This window comes from Pungitius pungitius, chromosome 20, assembly GCF_949316345.1.
Source record: "Pungitius pungitius chromosome 20, fPunPun2.1, whole genome shotgun sequence".
NCBI lineage: Eukaryota > Metazoa > Chordata > Actinopteri > Perciformes > Gasterosteidae > Pungitius > Pungitius pungitius.
In genome coordinates, this window is record NC_084919.1 from 8,734,825 (window position 1) to 8,751,976 (window position 17,152).

At 43.8% G+C, this 17,152-nt stretch overlaps 1 protein-coding gene across 1 annotated transcript in view; it reads right to left on the reverse strand.

The window, feature by feature from the left end:
- The window catches only part of usta (uronyl 2-sulfotransferase a), a 40,814-nt gene that overhangs the window by 4,970 nt on the left and 18,692 nt on the right, over positions 1-17,152 (reverse strand). The window contains exons 2-5 of the mRNA XM_037449859.2: positions 11,315-11,358; positions 6,428-6,583; positions 1,164-1,243; positions 926-1,079 (exon numbers count right to left, since the gene is read on the reverse strand). Of these exons, the coding sequence (XP_037305756.1) occupies positions 926-1,079; positions 1,164-1,243; positions 6,428-6,583; positions 11,315-11,358 (434 nt within the window). The remainder of the gene's footprint in view (positions 1-925; positions 1,080-1,163; positions 1,244-6,427; positions 6,584-11,314; positions 11,359-17,152) is intronic.

Sequence of the window (17,152 nt, forward strand, 5' to 3'; positions counted from 1 at the left end):
ACTCTGCAAAGCAGACGCATCGTACCGACTCTCTGATGTGGTTCCTCTGAATCGGGTCTCTAATTGGAGTCATAATCAGAGTTAAATATCGGGTTTAGCATCAAGCTGCCGTGGCTTTACAATTTGCCTTTCTGCCTGCAGCAACACAACGTCTAAAAAAGGGCTATTTACGGAGTGAAGGAAGGCAGATATATGAAATATATGTAAAATGGATTTGGCCAATAGAAATACATTCTCACCATCCTTCTCCTGTGGAAGATTACTCAGTATGTTTGTATACATAGTAGAAAAGTAGCATTGCTGTCCACCTTGTAAGATGTCTTCAAAAACACTGCGTGGGCTCTGGGCCTCCATAATTTGTCTACATAAGGCTCATACCAGAATAATGAATGAGTATACAACATTTCACTTCATGTCTCAACCGAGCTTCAGGTTAGGAGAGCAGCTGGCCTGGAATCCAAACAGTCACAGGTTTAAAGCACACTATAAAAACTGCAAACGGATCAGTATTTTAAGACCAAACACGTCCGAGGCACTGACTGAGCTAATGTCCTTATGAAAGTAAACACACACCTATGGGCACTCTGACCACGATGACATGTAGATAGAGGAGGAGGAGGAGGCTAATGGATTCAGTTTTTGTTTGACTCTTACAGCTCCTAGGTACAAAATAGTAGTTATAGTAACCGTAGCTTCATGACCAAGATGCACTTCTTTTAAAACAGATCCAGCCACAGAACTGCAGCTAATGAGCCATTAGTGTCCCTATGTGTCCACACTACTTAAAGTGAGACCATTGAAATGTTTGAGACAACAAGCTTATTGTGTAAAGTAGAGAAAGAGAATATCAGATTTCACTCCATGACCCATCCATCTAGAATAAAGGTGAAATACAGCATGTAGAGTGCAAACAAGGGTCTCTCACCAGGTATCTCTCGTCGTCTTTCATCCCCGGAGTGCGAACGAGGTGGTTCTGCTCACCCCTCCAGTCACCGAAGCGACGGAAGAAGTAGTTGGAGAGGAACCTGTTGATGGGGTCCCGGATGATGTTGATGTAGACCGGCTGCTCTATCCTGAACCTTAAAAGACAAAAGGCCCACGTAAACAACACGTGAAGGACGGCACAGGATTGTAATATTTAGGACTGTTGCACACAACTGTACCTGGTAAAGTTCAGGAAGTGAACGTGCCGTGTGTAGAGAAATGGCTGAGGGATACTACTGATGTTCTTCATGAGATCCACCTGCAAAATACACACACGGTTCATTTGATATGATCAATTAAAGTATTAGGTGAAGTTAAAAAACGGCCAACAGAAGCACTTTGAAAGTTAAAAGAAAGTTCTGATGCCTTCATCGTCACGCACAGCAAGTATGTGTTTCCGTTTTTGATGAGTTTCCCCAAACAGAAAGTAGGTTCAGTTTCAGGTCTGTTAATTTATGCATAACTATTATACAGCAATTACTCCAAGCTTTTTCTTTCCTCTGCTGCTGGGACAGGTTACGCACATTCCAAAGGGTTTCCAGGGTTTCGTGGAGATCCAGGCTCACAGTCGCCAAAATAAACTTAAACATACCCCTGTAGTTCCATACAGCGCAGATGGCTCTTTGACGGAGGACTATACAAGCAAACCCTAATTCTTAGTTATCATGAATGGCTCCATGTTGGAGTCATTTTGTGTTGGAGATTATGCCACCCCATCAGATATTTAAGAAAGTTATTGTGTAAGTCACTGCAAGTGGAGCAAATGTCAAACATCATGAATAGACATGCGGACTCATTCAATTGAACTCACAATTGATTTTAGTGGATTAAGAAATCAAAAGAACAAAATTAATGGCGAAGCGTTTTAAAAAGTTCAGACTCTGCGTATTTACCAAGCTCGTGAGACCCATTTTTCCGTTTTATAATGCTTTGTCTATTTTCTCCACAATTTGGAACAAATCTGTCCACCCTACTGCTGTCCTTCTCCAGGCAAACTCCACTACTGGCATGGAGAATAATGACAGCCACATGACGCTCGTCTTCAGCGACACATGTTGTTGCCAGACGCTTCGTTTCTCCTGCCAGTAATCAATGCAATGGTCAGCAACTTCTTTCATCCTTTTCCCAACCCCATATGCTCCATGTAGCAGCCCCTCTGACCAACGGGCAAAGGCGAGGACTCATTAATCCCGAGGGGAAAGAAGGCATACACATGGAGCAACACACGGGGAGGTGAATTCAACAGCAGTTTGTGGTAAAAACATTGATCCAGATGCTGTTTTGGCATTCGTTAAATTGTTAAACCAGGATTCCAGGAGCCCCTTCACATGTGACTCAAAGGTTTTCTTTAGGCTAAAGCTGGTTCTGCTTTTGTAGCTTAACCGAACAACAAGCCAGATTTTAGCGAGATGCTAACAGAGGTCTCTTGCATGCTTACACGTAGGGGCCGGATGCAGAAACGTGAGTGTGGGAGGTCGGGGATTGGGAACATCTGGGTTAACACCGAAGATGCAGGAAGCTGGATGAACACGACAAAAGCAAAGAGCATTTTTTTCCCCGACAGCTCCGTGCAGTTTATGTGAAATCCACACTACGTGATTTTGACCCACCCGATTTCTCCATTTTCAACGTTTTAGGGCCAGAATGAATGGCAAACTGTGGTGCTGTCTGCAGGAAGGTCAACAGCACCATCACACAGTGGGGCTCTCGGTGAGGATACGCAATGCTTTCAAAACCCTCGCTGATCTTTTAGATTCAACTGTGACACCAAGGGACACAGCTTTCATCCTGTGATTTCTGGAGGCTTCCAGGGGAGATTAAATAGAGCATTGGAGGAGCTAAAACACTACCAATAAGGCATTCCTTGGAAACAGGCCACGAGCACGGATAAAGAACACATGGGGTTGTCTCAAAGGAGAGTAGCACAGCGGATGCAGAGTTCATGAGAGAAAAAGAAGAATTTATTGATTTCAGACAAATTGGTTCACGTCGGGAAAGGTGGCTCTTCGTTACACGAACCAACCCACTGACTTGAAACACAAGCATCGCACACACGTTTGATCCTTAGTGATTGTCACTATCACTATTAGCATCGTATTGGCAGTCTGATTTTGGTATCAATAAAATATAATTAGCGACGTTACAGTATTCTGACGCGCAAAGATTGGAAACATCCTAATCAGGCCCAACATTTTTATATTCATCACCAAAACGCTGCAGACTAGAAACTGATCTTAAATTCCCACAGCTCTAGTATTATTGTAGCTTACGAATGACGACGGTGTTTCTGTTCGAGACTTAATAAAACTAATAATAAAAGTGCCTCAACAAGAGGATCACATTTCAAAAGCCCAAAGTTGAACTTCTCCCTCATTGTCCTGTGTGTGATCTGCATGAATGTAAATATTCACCGCGAGAAAACGGCCCAAATGGCTCAGACCTGAGGGGGATGACTGAATCACTTTTCATATGAAGATCTTCTGAGTGAAGTGCATTGATGAGCTGAGGGATTGAATGTCCCGTTTGAATGTCCTGCTGTCATAAACCAAGTGAAGGCACCCGTTGAGTCACAGCAAGACTATTTGGACAGCAGCAGTAATACGTACACTTGTTTATGTACACAGAGAAGTTAATCTGAGGCCCCAGTCAGATTTGGGTTGAACACCCTCCTTCTCCCCTATAAACTCAGTACATTTCCACTCACTCTGCTTCCACTTTCCGTGGAGCAGCTAAAAAAAAAAAATGGAAAAACTTTCACGAGCTTCAGAAACCAATTCACCATTCTGAGTCCCTCCTGCGTCTCTGCTAATCAAATCTAAGCTTTATCAGCCGCCTTCTTCCCCTTAGGCCATTAGTCCACAGCAATTAGCCCGGAGCTAACCCCTGATGCCCCCTCCCCCACACACCGACTGATGTGCATATACCCTGAACACATTTGGTGACTTTGTGAGTGTGTGTGTGTGTGTGTGTGTGTCAGAGGGGGGGGGGTTCTGACCCACCCCTGTGGTCTGTCTGGCCAGACCCCCTCTCATATACCAGGGAGAGCTGCAGGGAGAAAGAGGGCAAAGTGGAGGACAGTCCGAGATTCCAGACATACCTGCAAGCCCCCCCCCCCCCCCTCCTCTCCTCCTTCCTAAACCCCTGTGGAACCCTCACTGGGGAAACGGGGGAAGAGCCAAAAAAAGCAGAAGGCACGCTTATCTGCATCCAACTAAATGAAATCTGTCCGCGTGTGTAAGCCTGAGCGATCTAACACCTGTGTTAGAGATACAAAAAAGCAGGCCGCACGTTTATAGAAAACGGAGGTGAGAATTCTGCAAAATAAATCGCATCAATAAAAAGATTACCAGCTTCTCATCCACTTTCTCTGAAGGCAACCAAAGGATTCAAACTGTTGCTTCGAGTGTAGCGATTGAGATGCTAGCAGGGAATAAGTGTTTACAATCTTTGTTTGCACTGGAGCCGGCTTCCCTCTTGTGTGGCCGGTGTGATGCAGATACACGACTGTACGGCGGCTGTCTGCTGCCTCGGGTTTTTTTTCGGGGAGAGGAAGGAAACAGGATCCCACGCCACCGCAGACACGTTTTACAGTAAAGGCGCCGATTAGCGGAGCGCCGGGGGTGCGAGCGCAGAAGGTGAAAAGGGTCCAAACAGATGGGAGCATCATCTCTAGACTTGGGCGACACACGACTGGATCTGCATAGGTCAACACACACACACACACACACACACGGAAGTACAAACACTGAGTCACACACTAACCGCGAGGGTACACTCTTAAAACAACCCCACGGACGCTGGAATGCGCAGACATTCATTTAATGAGTCCGATGGTGTCCTGCCCCCCCCCCCCCCCCCCCCAGACAGCCGGCGTGTCAGGGTTTGACGAATGGATAAATAAACAAGACGCCGTTTCACTGTTGGCCCCAACGTTAACATCAAATCGCTCGGCGGTGGAAAGGGCGAATCCGTCCAAGCGCTGTTCGGCGGTGCCGTATCCCTCAAGGATTCTGCCAATAACGCCACTCGCGTGTATGAGTCATCTCTGCGATACACCGCCCCCCCACAGACACAAGGCCCTTTCTCCACGAGTTGACCCGAAAGAGGCATTGGATCAGTGAGGAATGGCATTAGCAGGATGGGTGTGAGGATGTTTGGGCATTGAACTGGTTCTTCTTTCACTGCTACTGAAAAAACGTTGACCTCAGCGGGAACGTTATTTATTTTTACGCCTCTATCAGGAAAACAAAGAGGACATTTACCCGAGTTTACTCATACACTTCATGAGTCAAATTTGGTTTCCCACAAATGTAGTGATTCAATAACACAGAGGTTGCAAATGTAAAAATACAAAAAACTAATGAATTTACAGAGAAGCTGGATTGGGCTGATAGGATCAATATAGCACATTAAACCATTTCATCCCAAAACAGGCCATTTTGGCTTTTAACATTTGAGTGTATTTTGATGAAAGCACAGCTGCATTTCGACAGGTTTTAAAATTGGCTTCAGATTTTCCCTTATGTTTTTTTACACTGTGTCATCTGTACTTTTATTTAAGTTTTAGGTTGTATTAAACTTCTGTACAGCTGTTACTCTCCCAGTAAATTAAACTCAAATCTGTGCCACGTATCTGTGAGCCATCTCGACAAAAACACATCTTTTTTGGAACTAGTGTGGAGTCTTACTGCCCAGTAATTGAGATCTTATTAAAAAATCCAATCCAATTTTATTCCCATTAACTTTGTACAGTTAAAAAAAACAGGGATTAGTGGATTACATCTTCAGGAAAGGGTTAGGTGTGAATATATTCCTTTCAGATATGCTACATGCACACTGGCAGTTGCGCTGGCATTCCCTCTGATGCGAGCCGGCCCTTCTCAGTGTCTCCTTTTAAACAAAAGCAGTTCTCCTCTGTAAAGACAACACTCGAGGTATTTCATGAAGTGATAAAAGCCCCCATTATTCAACTGTGTTTTCACAGTCAATGAAAGACAAACACAGAACGCTGCTGTTATGTTTTTACTGTGACCACAAAGTAAAGTGCAAAATATGAATCATTTATGCCTTTTTTTGTGTGTTCCATACCATTTACTGCGGGTAACAGCAGCTTCTTTGAATCTGGTTGCCCTTATTCATGTTATGGGACACAGATCTCTTTGAATATTTATTGAAATGGTTAATGCATAAGGAGCGGCTTGAGAAGAGGGATCTGGAAACCACGGGGTTCCACAGTAAAATGAATAAATAATTATAATCGGACTATTTCCAAGAGTAGTCAACATTTTTTCACAAATTCAAATGTCAAATGTTCCTAACTGGACGTGTAATGATTCATCATGTCAACCACCCAATGGATAAACAATCCAATATCTGCAAACCTCTGATCATGATTGAATATTCAAACTCATCCTCTGCTGCAACATCACGTGGTTTGTCTTACCTGCTCATGTTTCGTGAGGCGTGTTTTATTGTGGATATCAGAGGAGACCAGGTTGAACTGATGTTTTTCGGCCAGCAATCTCAGCAAGATGACCACCGTCCGGCTGCCGCACTTCCCCACGCGGTTATAAACCACTTCGCTGGGGAAAAGGAGCGCCTGCAAACACACACACACACACACACACACACACACACACAGGAAAACGTAAAGAGGAGGAGAGACAAAATAAAGGTGATGCAAAGGTTGAGCTGAAACAGTTTCTTCCAAAAAAGGCCTATGAAAGAGTCAAGGAAAAGAAGAAGTGATACAAAAACCTTCAAAGAGGAGAAGAAAAAAAAATTCATTTAACTCTGGAAGGGGCCTCTTTCCTGCGACCTTTGACCTTCTGTTTCTCACACACTCTTCCTACACTACTCTTCATCGCTTGAACTCAATGAGTCAGCTATTCTTCACTGCAGAGTGATACAGACGCAACTCGGAAGTCATTGGTTTCACACGCGCGCGTGCGCGTGCGCACACACACACACACACACACACACACACACTAGGATGCACACATCTCATGACTCACCAATTAAACAAGACGCTCATCCGTGATTCAGACACTCAAAGAAAGTGGAAATGAGGCGTGTGACAGAAAAATCTTTGCTTGCAAGAAAAAAGGAAGTTGCGGTTGACATGCGTAATGAACATGAGACTCATTTCTGCACAAAGGCAGAAAGAATGCACTAATTTGGCAATTATCTCTAAGGGCCTCCAAACTCTGCGCAAGTGGCCCCTTAAGAATGAAGGCTATCGGAGTGAGAACGAGAACAACTAAAAGATTTGGGGCCAGTTAAAGGAATTAAGGAGAGAATGAGACAGAGGGAGACAGGTCACTCAAAAGACATCTGGAAGAATTATTTTCCAGTGAATCCGATAGAGATCTACCACAAAAACAGCACAGGCGGATTAGCTCTGTGTTCCTAATCACTTCAAATTAAGCTTTCCTGTGAACTGTTCTGGTCACCTGCATTTGGAAGCTAGGCTTACTGACTAAATTAACCAGCTTGCCGGCTCATCAGTCTTCAGACCAGTTGGCAGGTTCGATCATTGGCTCATGAACCTTCAGCTAATCTCAGGGATCTTCAGCTCCCATAGCGGTATGCGGATTTAGTCTCCCCTCCAAAAGCAGCAGGCTTTCCGAAAACAGTCCAGAGTCTCTTTTGTTTTGGTTTGTCACGGGGAGGAAAAGAATGGATGGATGGAGAGCAGAGCGGTCAAGGAGAAAGGGAAACTAGGGCGTCACTCTAATGACACCAGCGGTAATCTGAGAATAAGGCAACGCAATCCTGAATGTGTACGACACATTTTGAGAATAAGATGCGTGCGTACGTTTGTCCCAAGGTGAGGAGGGAACTACTAGAAAAACCACGCAGCTTGTCTCTGGATCTTTGCCTCCCCATACCGGAAAAAGACTTCATACACCAGATCCAGTTTTTTTTTTTTAAAGACAAAACCCTGGAAAAAAAGATCAATCGCGGCCCTTTACACTCAGTTAGGAGAAAATATTTTGAGCAGCTGGGAGGTCCAACATTCCTCCGTGTTTGCCAAGTGACTGCAGACTCCTCAGCTTATCACAATAATGAGCCGGACCAAATACACGCAGCAGGTCACCATTCCCCGCTGGTGCGATGACACATGACCGTGTCAGACCTCTAACAGCCTGCTGTTGCGTAACACAAGAATAACATCGGGGATGGCGTCGGTTTTGTGCTGTTGTGGTTCCCACTCTGTGGATCTAAGGTTTCCGAATCATGCTGTGAGAAATGTGGCAAGTAAGGGATTCTGTCAAAAAAAAAAGAAAAGAAAAGAAGCAGCATTATGTAACTGCTGTTTTCCACCTGGTCTGACCTGGACTCTCAGTGTTGTCGCGGTATTTACGGGAATGTCCTGACTTTGAGGGTACGAATAAAACTGCACCTTTCAATCTATCTCTCTCTCTCTCCTTTTACTTCCTCAGTTCCCTTTTATTTATAACACCTTGCACGCACACCTGCACCAAAGCCCTGCGGAAATAAGCTCAGAACATGCACTCATTTGCTACATGTCAAGACCACGCCCACACAGGCATCGTTGCGCATGTTAAGGAGCCACAGTGGAGGCACTTCCTGTTATTAGTGATCAAACCATTCTACTCGGCGCCCACCCAGAGAGAAGCTGCTCCGAGTAGCTGTGACAGAGGAGCTTCCATCCGAGCGTGTTTACGAGAGCTGAGATGAATTCATTTCCTGAGGCAGAGAGTAAACTCCTTACGCTGCTTTGCACTTGGTGAACAGAGAAACCTCATGAAGAATAATCAATAATCGGCCAAGCTTGCAAGAACATTGTTTTTTTTTTTCATTAGAAAACTTTTGCTTTGCCTTCAGGTTCCCCTGAATATGGAGAGCATCATTCAGACATTCAAGGATTCTCTTGTACTTCAGTCCACCCTGAAGGTGGGGGCTTTTGTACTTATTGGGAGGCTCAACATGTCTCACATGTACAGGTTGTAAGGCTCTCTGAGAGCCAATTTGTGATTTTGATGTCTACAAAAAAAATTAGTACACGTGCTGGGATTTGCATGGGTCTTTTAAAAAAATATGAATTTCAATATTTAGTGCAATTAAAGAATAATTCATTAAATATGACAAGGGAACATTCTTGCCATGTTTCCAAACCCCAAAACTCTATTCTGAGCAGTGCGTGGCTTTTCCATGCGCTCTCATTCACGTTGAGCTTTCAACCCTAATTTCTGACCCCTGATCTCTGCCTTCATTCGCCAGAACCTTCGCGTCCACACGCGCTGCAATGCGACCGGCCTCCGTGGAAATAGACGATCGAACTCAGCTGCGGAAGGACTTCAGCGAAAAAGATAATGAGGGACGCGGTCGATGCAGCGCTCGCCGCTGGCATGAGCCGACGGCGTACATGGAGCCGCTCAAAGTCAGCAGCTGAGGCGAAATGGCGGTCAGCCTCGACTGTATCGATGGCGAATGGATGCAAAGCAACTCGAGGTTAGAGTCACGCAACCAAAGATAAAATGAGAGAGAAGAAATGGTTGATTGATTTCAAACTTCAGGAGCAAAATTCATTGACATGAAATTGAGTTAGTTATGAAGTTGATACCAGTGTAGCCATAACACTCCCAACCTTTCTGCTGCATTGGTTTTCAAATTCATTACCAAAGATTTGTCTTTAAAAAAAAGATAGATCCCAGGTTAGCCTAAATTTTGATGAGGATTTTACTAATGTCAGAGCTGTCTGCAAGTCTGCTAGAAGAATACGTAATCATTTATTTTAATTGCCATTCAGTCACGTACGGCGGATGATTTGTGAGGTGGGGTTTCATATGAGTAACATAACCAGTCACCATTATCATATTCTTTGATAAATAAATACAGCCATACTTTGACTATAAATAGTGAATAGCATTTTGTAAGTGAACTGCTTTTGTGTTAAATTGTCTATGCAGATAGTTTTGCAGATAGTTGTAGCTGGATGAGCTTCATGTCACTTTTGATTTCACTTTAAGTGTTAAGTGTTATGTGAATATGAGGTTTACACAAAACAAATAATAATGACCTGTACTGTGGCGTCGAGGTTCTTAGGTCACTCAACTGTAGTAAGACGACACAGAGCCTCTGATAGACCGCATGTTGCTGCGTTTCATTTAGTAGAAAGTGAAAACTGGGGTTGATCCAGGCAGCTGTAGCAACGGTTTAGTCAATTCAGAACAAATCTTACAAGTGATGAATGTCTGCTTAAATGACCTAAAACAACAATTAAAAAGGAGTTTCTTTTTTCTAAAGATGCAGAAATAATTCATGGAGTAAATTCATCTCTTTCTGTCCATTCCATTAAAATCCCACTTTTCTGTGTCAAAATGACTTGCAGGACCTCTGTGTTTATACAATGATGTAAATTGCCTCTGGACAAAGCCCAGCTGTTCCACTCTCAGTTTTATGTTTGATGCAAAATGGTGGAAACTATTTTTCATTTATTAGACATCTCCATTAAATGTCTACAGGCCCATAAAATATTAAAAGCTTGGCATAGCTAGTAATTATAAAGAAAACTGCCACTGTGAGCTAGTTGAAACAGAAAGGTTTGCTGGAAAATAGATTTTTGCTGGAAAAATAATTCTCCACGGCGTTCAAGTCAGCCACAGTTGTTTTAACTATTATCTGCAGAAAACTGTGGATGGCTGGTTTGGCTCGGTGGCCAAAACGGACCCTTCAAAGTAAACACATAACTCACAAACAGAGCCCAGATGTGACCTAGCCGAACAGCTGCTCATTTCAGCAACAAACTAACCTGTAACCAAACGTTTACCTTGAAAAAACACTGACTCAGCGCAACTGACTCAATAAAGAGAGCAAAAAAAAAAAATAGAGGTGAAAATAAGGTGGTGATTGATTCAAGGAGGAGATAATAAACCAGAGGCAGACGGAGGAAGAAAGGAGCTGGCTTGGAGAGAAAGACGGAGCACGGAGGAGAGATGGTCATGCAGCTGGATGAATACAAGGCCTCTGTGTCGGCGCTGTGTGTGAGGGGGCGAGAGAGAGAGAGAGAGAGAGAGAGAGAGGGAGAGAGAGGCAGTTCAGAGCACTACTGTAGCACTGAAGCCAGGTCTAGTTGGTATTTAGAGAGAGTTCGCACGCAGATCGCTCACACAGACCGAAGCCTTATCCTGGCTGGACTGAACTGGCTTGCAAACACAGGGCAGCACATCAGAGAGAGGGAGAGAGAGGGAGATAGGGGTGGTGGTGGGGGGGGGGGGGGATAAGGGGTGACTTTAAAGAGGAAGATTAGGAGGAAAAGGGATGTAACAGGAAATGACATAAGGAGATAAAGAGGAGGACTTACTCTTGGTGCTGGAGGTCCGTGATCATCCAGATATGTGGATTCACCTGCAGACACAAGAAAGTACACGTGTTGGGATTCTTGTGGGAGACGTTTTCCCTTTCAACAACCCGGCGAGACGCAAATATCAAAACGACACCAAAGAGGCTGCAGGAAGCAGGAATTTGAACTGAGGATGGAAACTCCAATGCCCAAAGTCCCAAAAGTCTTAAAATATATGTAGTTATATACATTTTTTGGAAAATCCTTTACTTCAATTTCATTAAAATATAATTACCATCAACATAAAATAAAATGATTCAATTGTTATGCAAAAAAGACACAGGACTCAACATTTGAATGAAACACATGTTGTGCATTCATGTTATCAATAAGCATTACTTGCTTTTCTTCTCTTGTACCTTGGATGGTGCATGTTGCTATTTTATTGTGACCACATTGATCAGTTCCTCCCGTTGCCGAACCCAGAGGCTGCACTAAACAACAGGTGTTACTTCACTTAAAAAAAAAAACCCCGCCCAAGCACAACAAGCCCCACGGGAAGCAGGAAGTAACTCTTCTTTATTAAGACGAAGGGTGTCACACACAGAGAGTTACAACATCCTTCTACAGCACATTGAACCCTGACAAGCTGCTCCAACACTTAAATCCAGGCTCCCCTAAATCCAAGCTTCAGACTTTTCTTTGTGTCACGCGGACCCCGTACGGACACCAAAGCATCCCGTCCCGCCGCGGCAAGAGGGAGGGCGAGCAAATGGGGAAAGCGCAAAGCTACAAAGGGAAGAAATATGACAAAAGAGAACAATCTCTCCTTGTGCCTGAGAAATACGATCCAACGCACTAATGAAAAGAAGTGACGCGTGAACGCACGGTTCGTAAAGCAGCCAATTTTCCCACTCGGCAGCACAATTGTGTTATGTTTTGTAAGTGCTGTTTGAACTCAAGATATAGTCGTGTGTGACAGCTTTGAATTAGCTTTCCAATCGGCCTCCGTTTGGCTTTGCTGCAATATCCCGTCCAATAAGCTCGTTCACAGGCTGAGTGTAGAACCTGGTGAACATTTATTGTGTTGCGGCCCATAATTCATCAGGAGCTAAATATTTAACAACTGACTCAGTTGCACTATTTTTTTTGCATATTTCAGCATCTCTCTTTCATGACCTATGACGCGGCTCCTCTGAGGAATGCTGAGGAAAGTTAACAGGTCTTCTCCGAAGCGCTTGAGGTCATGGCAGGGCGAGGATGCACCGAGGCAAACATCTGTCATTCATCATGGACGACCTCCGACCCCTCTGCACCTCCTGAGTGTGCTTCTCATCAGCATTTTGGATATGGGTTCGGAAACATCTTTTTTTTCCCATGGAATGATTAAAGTTGACACCTGCTCTCTGCCCCAAGCTCCCGACAGAGAGAGCGAAATTTACTTAATACGTAACTTTATCGACCACGTTGTCCTTTGCACCAGTGATGCAATGCAGTGAGAGAGGATGACGCTTATTTTGAGCTATTGGCTCGAACGGGAAATTAAGAAATAGGAAGAACAAAACAGGCCACAGCGCACAAAAATATTACCCTGTACACTTTGGAAGCTTCATTGTATTATCTTCTGTGTTTAGTGATAACTAATCTATCGTTTGACACCTGTGACCCGACTCACCCTACACTGCTCCATCCGTTCCTACGAATACACAGTAATAGCCTTGAAATACAAAAGTAATTTCTTGCTCTGTGGAAATACTGTTTCTCTGAATTTGGATGAGTAAGACATTTGCGGGAATACTGAGCCGGCGTGAACAAGAAATAGTATGGTATATATAGAACTAGTAAAGAGTACCACTGTGGAGGAAGTCTCTATCTCTAAGATAAGATACATCGTTCTAATTTGCAAAAACAAAACTCCAGGGACAAGAATGCCTTTGCACGTCGGTTCCCAAGGGCACATTGCCTCATAATCTGTCCTAGCATCTATGAGACAGTTTGAAAAACATTCGATAAGACCGTAGCCTCCATCTTCATGAAAACACCAAAGGAAGGGAAATACTTTTGGGAAGACTAACATGGTTATTGTAAAATGTCTGCCAAAGGGCACAATAACTCTTCTGGCGGATTACGGGAGGCCGACACGTTACTTAAACACATCACTGATGTTGTTTTCCCTGTGCTCGTCAGTGATAACGACTTGGCAAGGCAAGTTTTCGGAATGTACGATTTCATTGAACTTCAGTGAAAACCTGAGCGGCTAAAGACGTCTAAATAGCAAGGAAGTCAAAATAGTGTGTTTGGGACGGCAGGGTGGACGGGTCAGACAAAGCAAGACTTTGATCCAGGAGACCATAGTCCCGCCTCATGTCAAACCAAGACGGCGTTTAGTTATTACACACAGCTATCTGACACTGACATGCCGTCCCTGAGTCCAAGGCTGAGCAAATCCAAATGTCATGAATGGTCAAGTGGAGAAATAGAGGCTAACTTGCAGGAAGAACCGAATCAAACAAAGTCCAGCATCATCTTTGAAGATCCACATGCGTATGGAACAGAGTGTGTGTGTGTTTTGTGATTAAAGGAGAAACTGACAGGGTGCATGGGCCAGTAGCTAAACGGGTAATTGGGTTACTGTGTCACAAGTAGGGTTGTCACGATACCAAAATTATGACTTCGATACTATAGCTGCCAAAATATTACGGTACCCGATACTTTCGATACGATACCACAAATAAGATACTGGAATATTTATCTATGATAGTAATAAATAAAACATCTGTAAGTTTCCCTTTTCACCAGCTTGTTCCTGCCCAGCTTTTTGAACACTTAACAAATGGCAGTCATATTAGTATGAGCCCACAAGATATTAGTGAAAACGATATGGTAAAATCATAGTATTGATTACACACGGCTACGTAGGCCTATTGTCTTGACTATATGACTACATAGTTATTTCCATACATAATTTTACAGATGTGTGTTTGAGCTGAAAAAAAAGATGTGGATTGGGTACATTAAAGATGGACACACAATTAAAGGGCAATTTCTTCCCTTTATTGAAAAACGACAATGAAAATTGCATTGAGTGTGTATTATTTGGTACAATTCTGTGTGCATTCTGACCTCATGATTACATAGGCCCACATGGGTGAAATTGTAGGTCATTTTGCATCTATATATTTCTGCTGGACTATTCAGTAACTATTTTGCTGTCTTGCTTTGTCTCGTGTTGCATTTGCTTGATGTTTGACTGTAAAGTAGTTGTCAAACTTGCCAACACAGCTACAGACTGCCATCTCTCACGGTTTCCACCTGTGACACACGCGCTTTTGCATGTTTTCACACGCACTCACGCCACACGTCCAATGTCTCACGCTAAAAAAAACTATCCGCGCTGGTTCACCTCCGACCTCGCCAACGGTAAATGGTCACGTTGACGTGCTGGTTTGCCATAAACAAAGTCAGCGGATATCAACAGGTTTCACTAAGTTTAGCCGCTAGCAAGACACCTCGCTAGCGATGTTAGCACGCTGGTTACAACGCGCTTGGCCATTGATGCTGGTATTAAGAGCTCCCGCCTCGGCTTCTTTGAACGCTACGTGCAGCGAATAGTTCCAGACGCGCCATTTACCGTCGGCGAGGTCGGAGATGAGCCAGCGCGTGAGACATTGGACGTGTGGCGTGATTGACCGTGAAAACATGCAAAAAAGCGCGTGTCAGAGAGAGTAGAGCTTGGGAAAGAGACCATCATGGAATAGGGCAATAGGCTCAATCAATTGAGAGCCGATTGTCATTTACAATGACGACCTGGCCAAGCGCAGTCCACACAAGAGACACAGACGGCACAGATACAGAAACAAATGGTTAAAAACTAAATGAATAAACACTATGTACAAAAAAAGGCAGATGACTGGAAGTTTTTTTTAAAATAGAAGCGAGAAAGAGAGAGAGTGAGAGAGAGATAGAGCGTTGTGTTGTTGAAGTGTTGTGCTGTTGCGAGTACGGCCCCAGAAAGAAAGGCGCAGTGTTGAAGCCCAAGAGGTCCTCACTTTGCTGTGCGACGCGACCCAAAGCAAAGACGGAAGGTCACGGAGCTGCTGCACTGGAATGTAGTGCGTATGTAAAAGTTGATTACAGGTTCCATACAAACTGCAAAGACTGAACTCTCTCGTTCTTCACCCACATCCTGCTGTAGTTTCAGTATCTACCGCAGACCGAGTAAGAGTGTCCGCCTGCTTCAACTGTCTCGTGACAATCAGGCACTGCAGTCGAAAGGTTACATACCCGATCCGGCTGAGTCAAACACACCCAGTCGAACCAGACACAAGTGTGCGTGGTTGCAGCGCTTACAAAACATTTGGGGCCATAACAGTCTGCGTTTAGGGGTCACATACAAGCTTTTCTGTGTGTGTTTGTCTGTGTAATGTGTGCGCGTGCGGTCACCCGACCCTTTGATTTGAGAGTGAGGGAGTGGCCCTCTAAAGAGCCGCAGCACGACCCATCGACCTAATTACAGAAGGAAGCTCAGGGTCAGGGTCTCCACCCACTACGCCCTATTCTACACCACCCCTCCGTCAACAAGGCTCAGACAGCCTTTTGATATGAATAGAAAAGCTGTGCCCATTACTCCCCTTACATCTTGGTTACTGTAATAGAGAAGCGTGATTCATATGCAAATACGTATGGATTAGGAGACTTCGGGGTGACAGTCAGCATGTCATTTGTGTACTGGATGACAGGGACGTACCGCTGGAATGATGACTCAGCGATAAAAAAATGCTGGTTCTGGTGAGAGAAACTATAAATAAAAGACAAAGAAAAGCGTAATCATTAGGAAGAGAAAACAGGAGAAAACATGAGTGCGTCACGTAATGCATGAAAAAAAAGAGAAGAAAAAAAAGTTGTAGGGTAAACTAGCGCTGTCTGTGACAATGATGCCATGCAACAATGCAGAAATCTGCATTTCAATAATGCGGGCACTAACAAACATTGATTTGAAGCTGCCATTTGTGTATTTTACACTTTTTACACAGCAAAACCTGATCTACAGGCTGAGTCATTTATTGGCTTCACTTTGAAGAAGCAACGGCTGAATTTGTGAATTAAATCAACTCGAGACTTTGATCCACATGTGGAGTAGAAGGAGATCACCTTGTTAAAAAGCCAAAGGCATTATTTCTGAATACAAAGTTAAAGGGGAAAAAACTTCACACAGAATAACTTTCTGATTCAACAGGGACCAGGTGCATATTACACGGTGAATCTCAACCTTGTTAGCCCAATGCACCTATGGCATCGTTAAAAGTGAAAGAAAATGAGAAAACTGTTATATCTTAACATAATTATCACTTATATAAATCCAAATATTACATTTTAACACATTATCTTAATTGGGAGCTTTCATTGTAATAGTCCACCACGTTGGCTCGCCTGCAAATGGGACAGAAGGTTCTGCCTGAATGAAAGAAGCGAGAAAAACACCCTGATTTTAATTGTTTGTTTACAATTCTTCTCCCGGGGCCCCGAGCCTTTACCAAGCCAAAGCAGTTTTTTTTAAAACAATCTATTTTGTTTTTTTGGCAACACAAGCGTGTTTATCCCTTTTCTTCCCCGCCTGTACAGAACTTAGTGCTGACCCACAATCTGACTTGTCTTGTGACACAACTATACGAGATGTTCCCCGAGTCTAAACCTTCAGCTCTTTTTAACCAGGATGCAGGAGATTGAAAAACCAAAAGGGATTATAATGCCTTCTTTAAAAACTTCTTCCATCATGACAGTGTCAGTTAGTATAAACATCTAAACCCCTGTTTTAGGATCTTGTGGCGATGCTGCTGTGTCACAAACGAGGCATGCCAT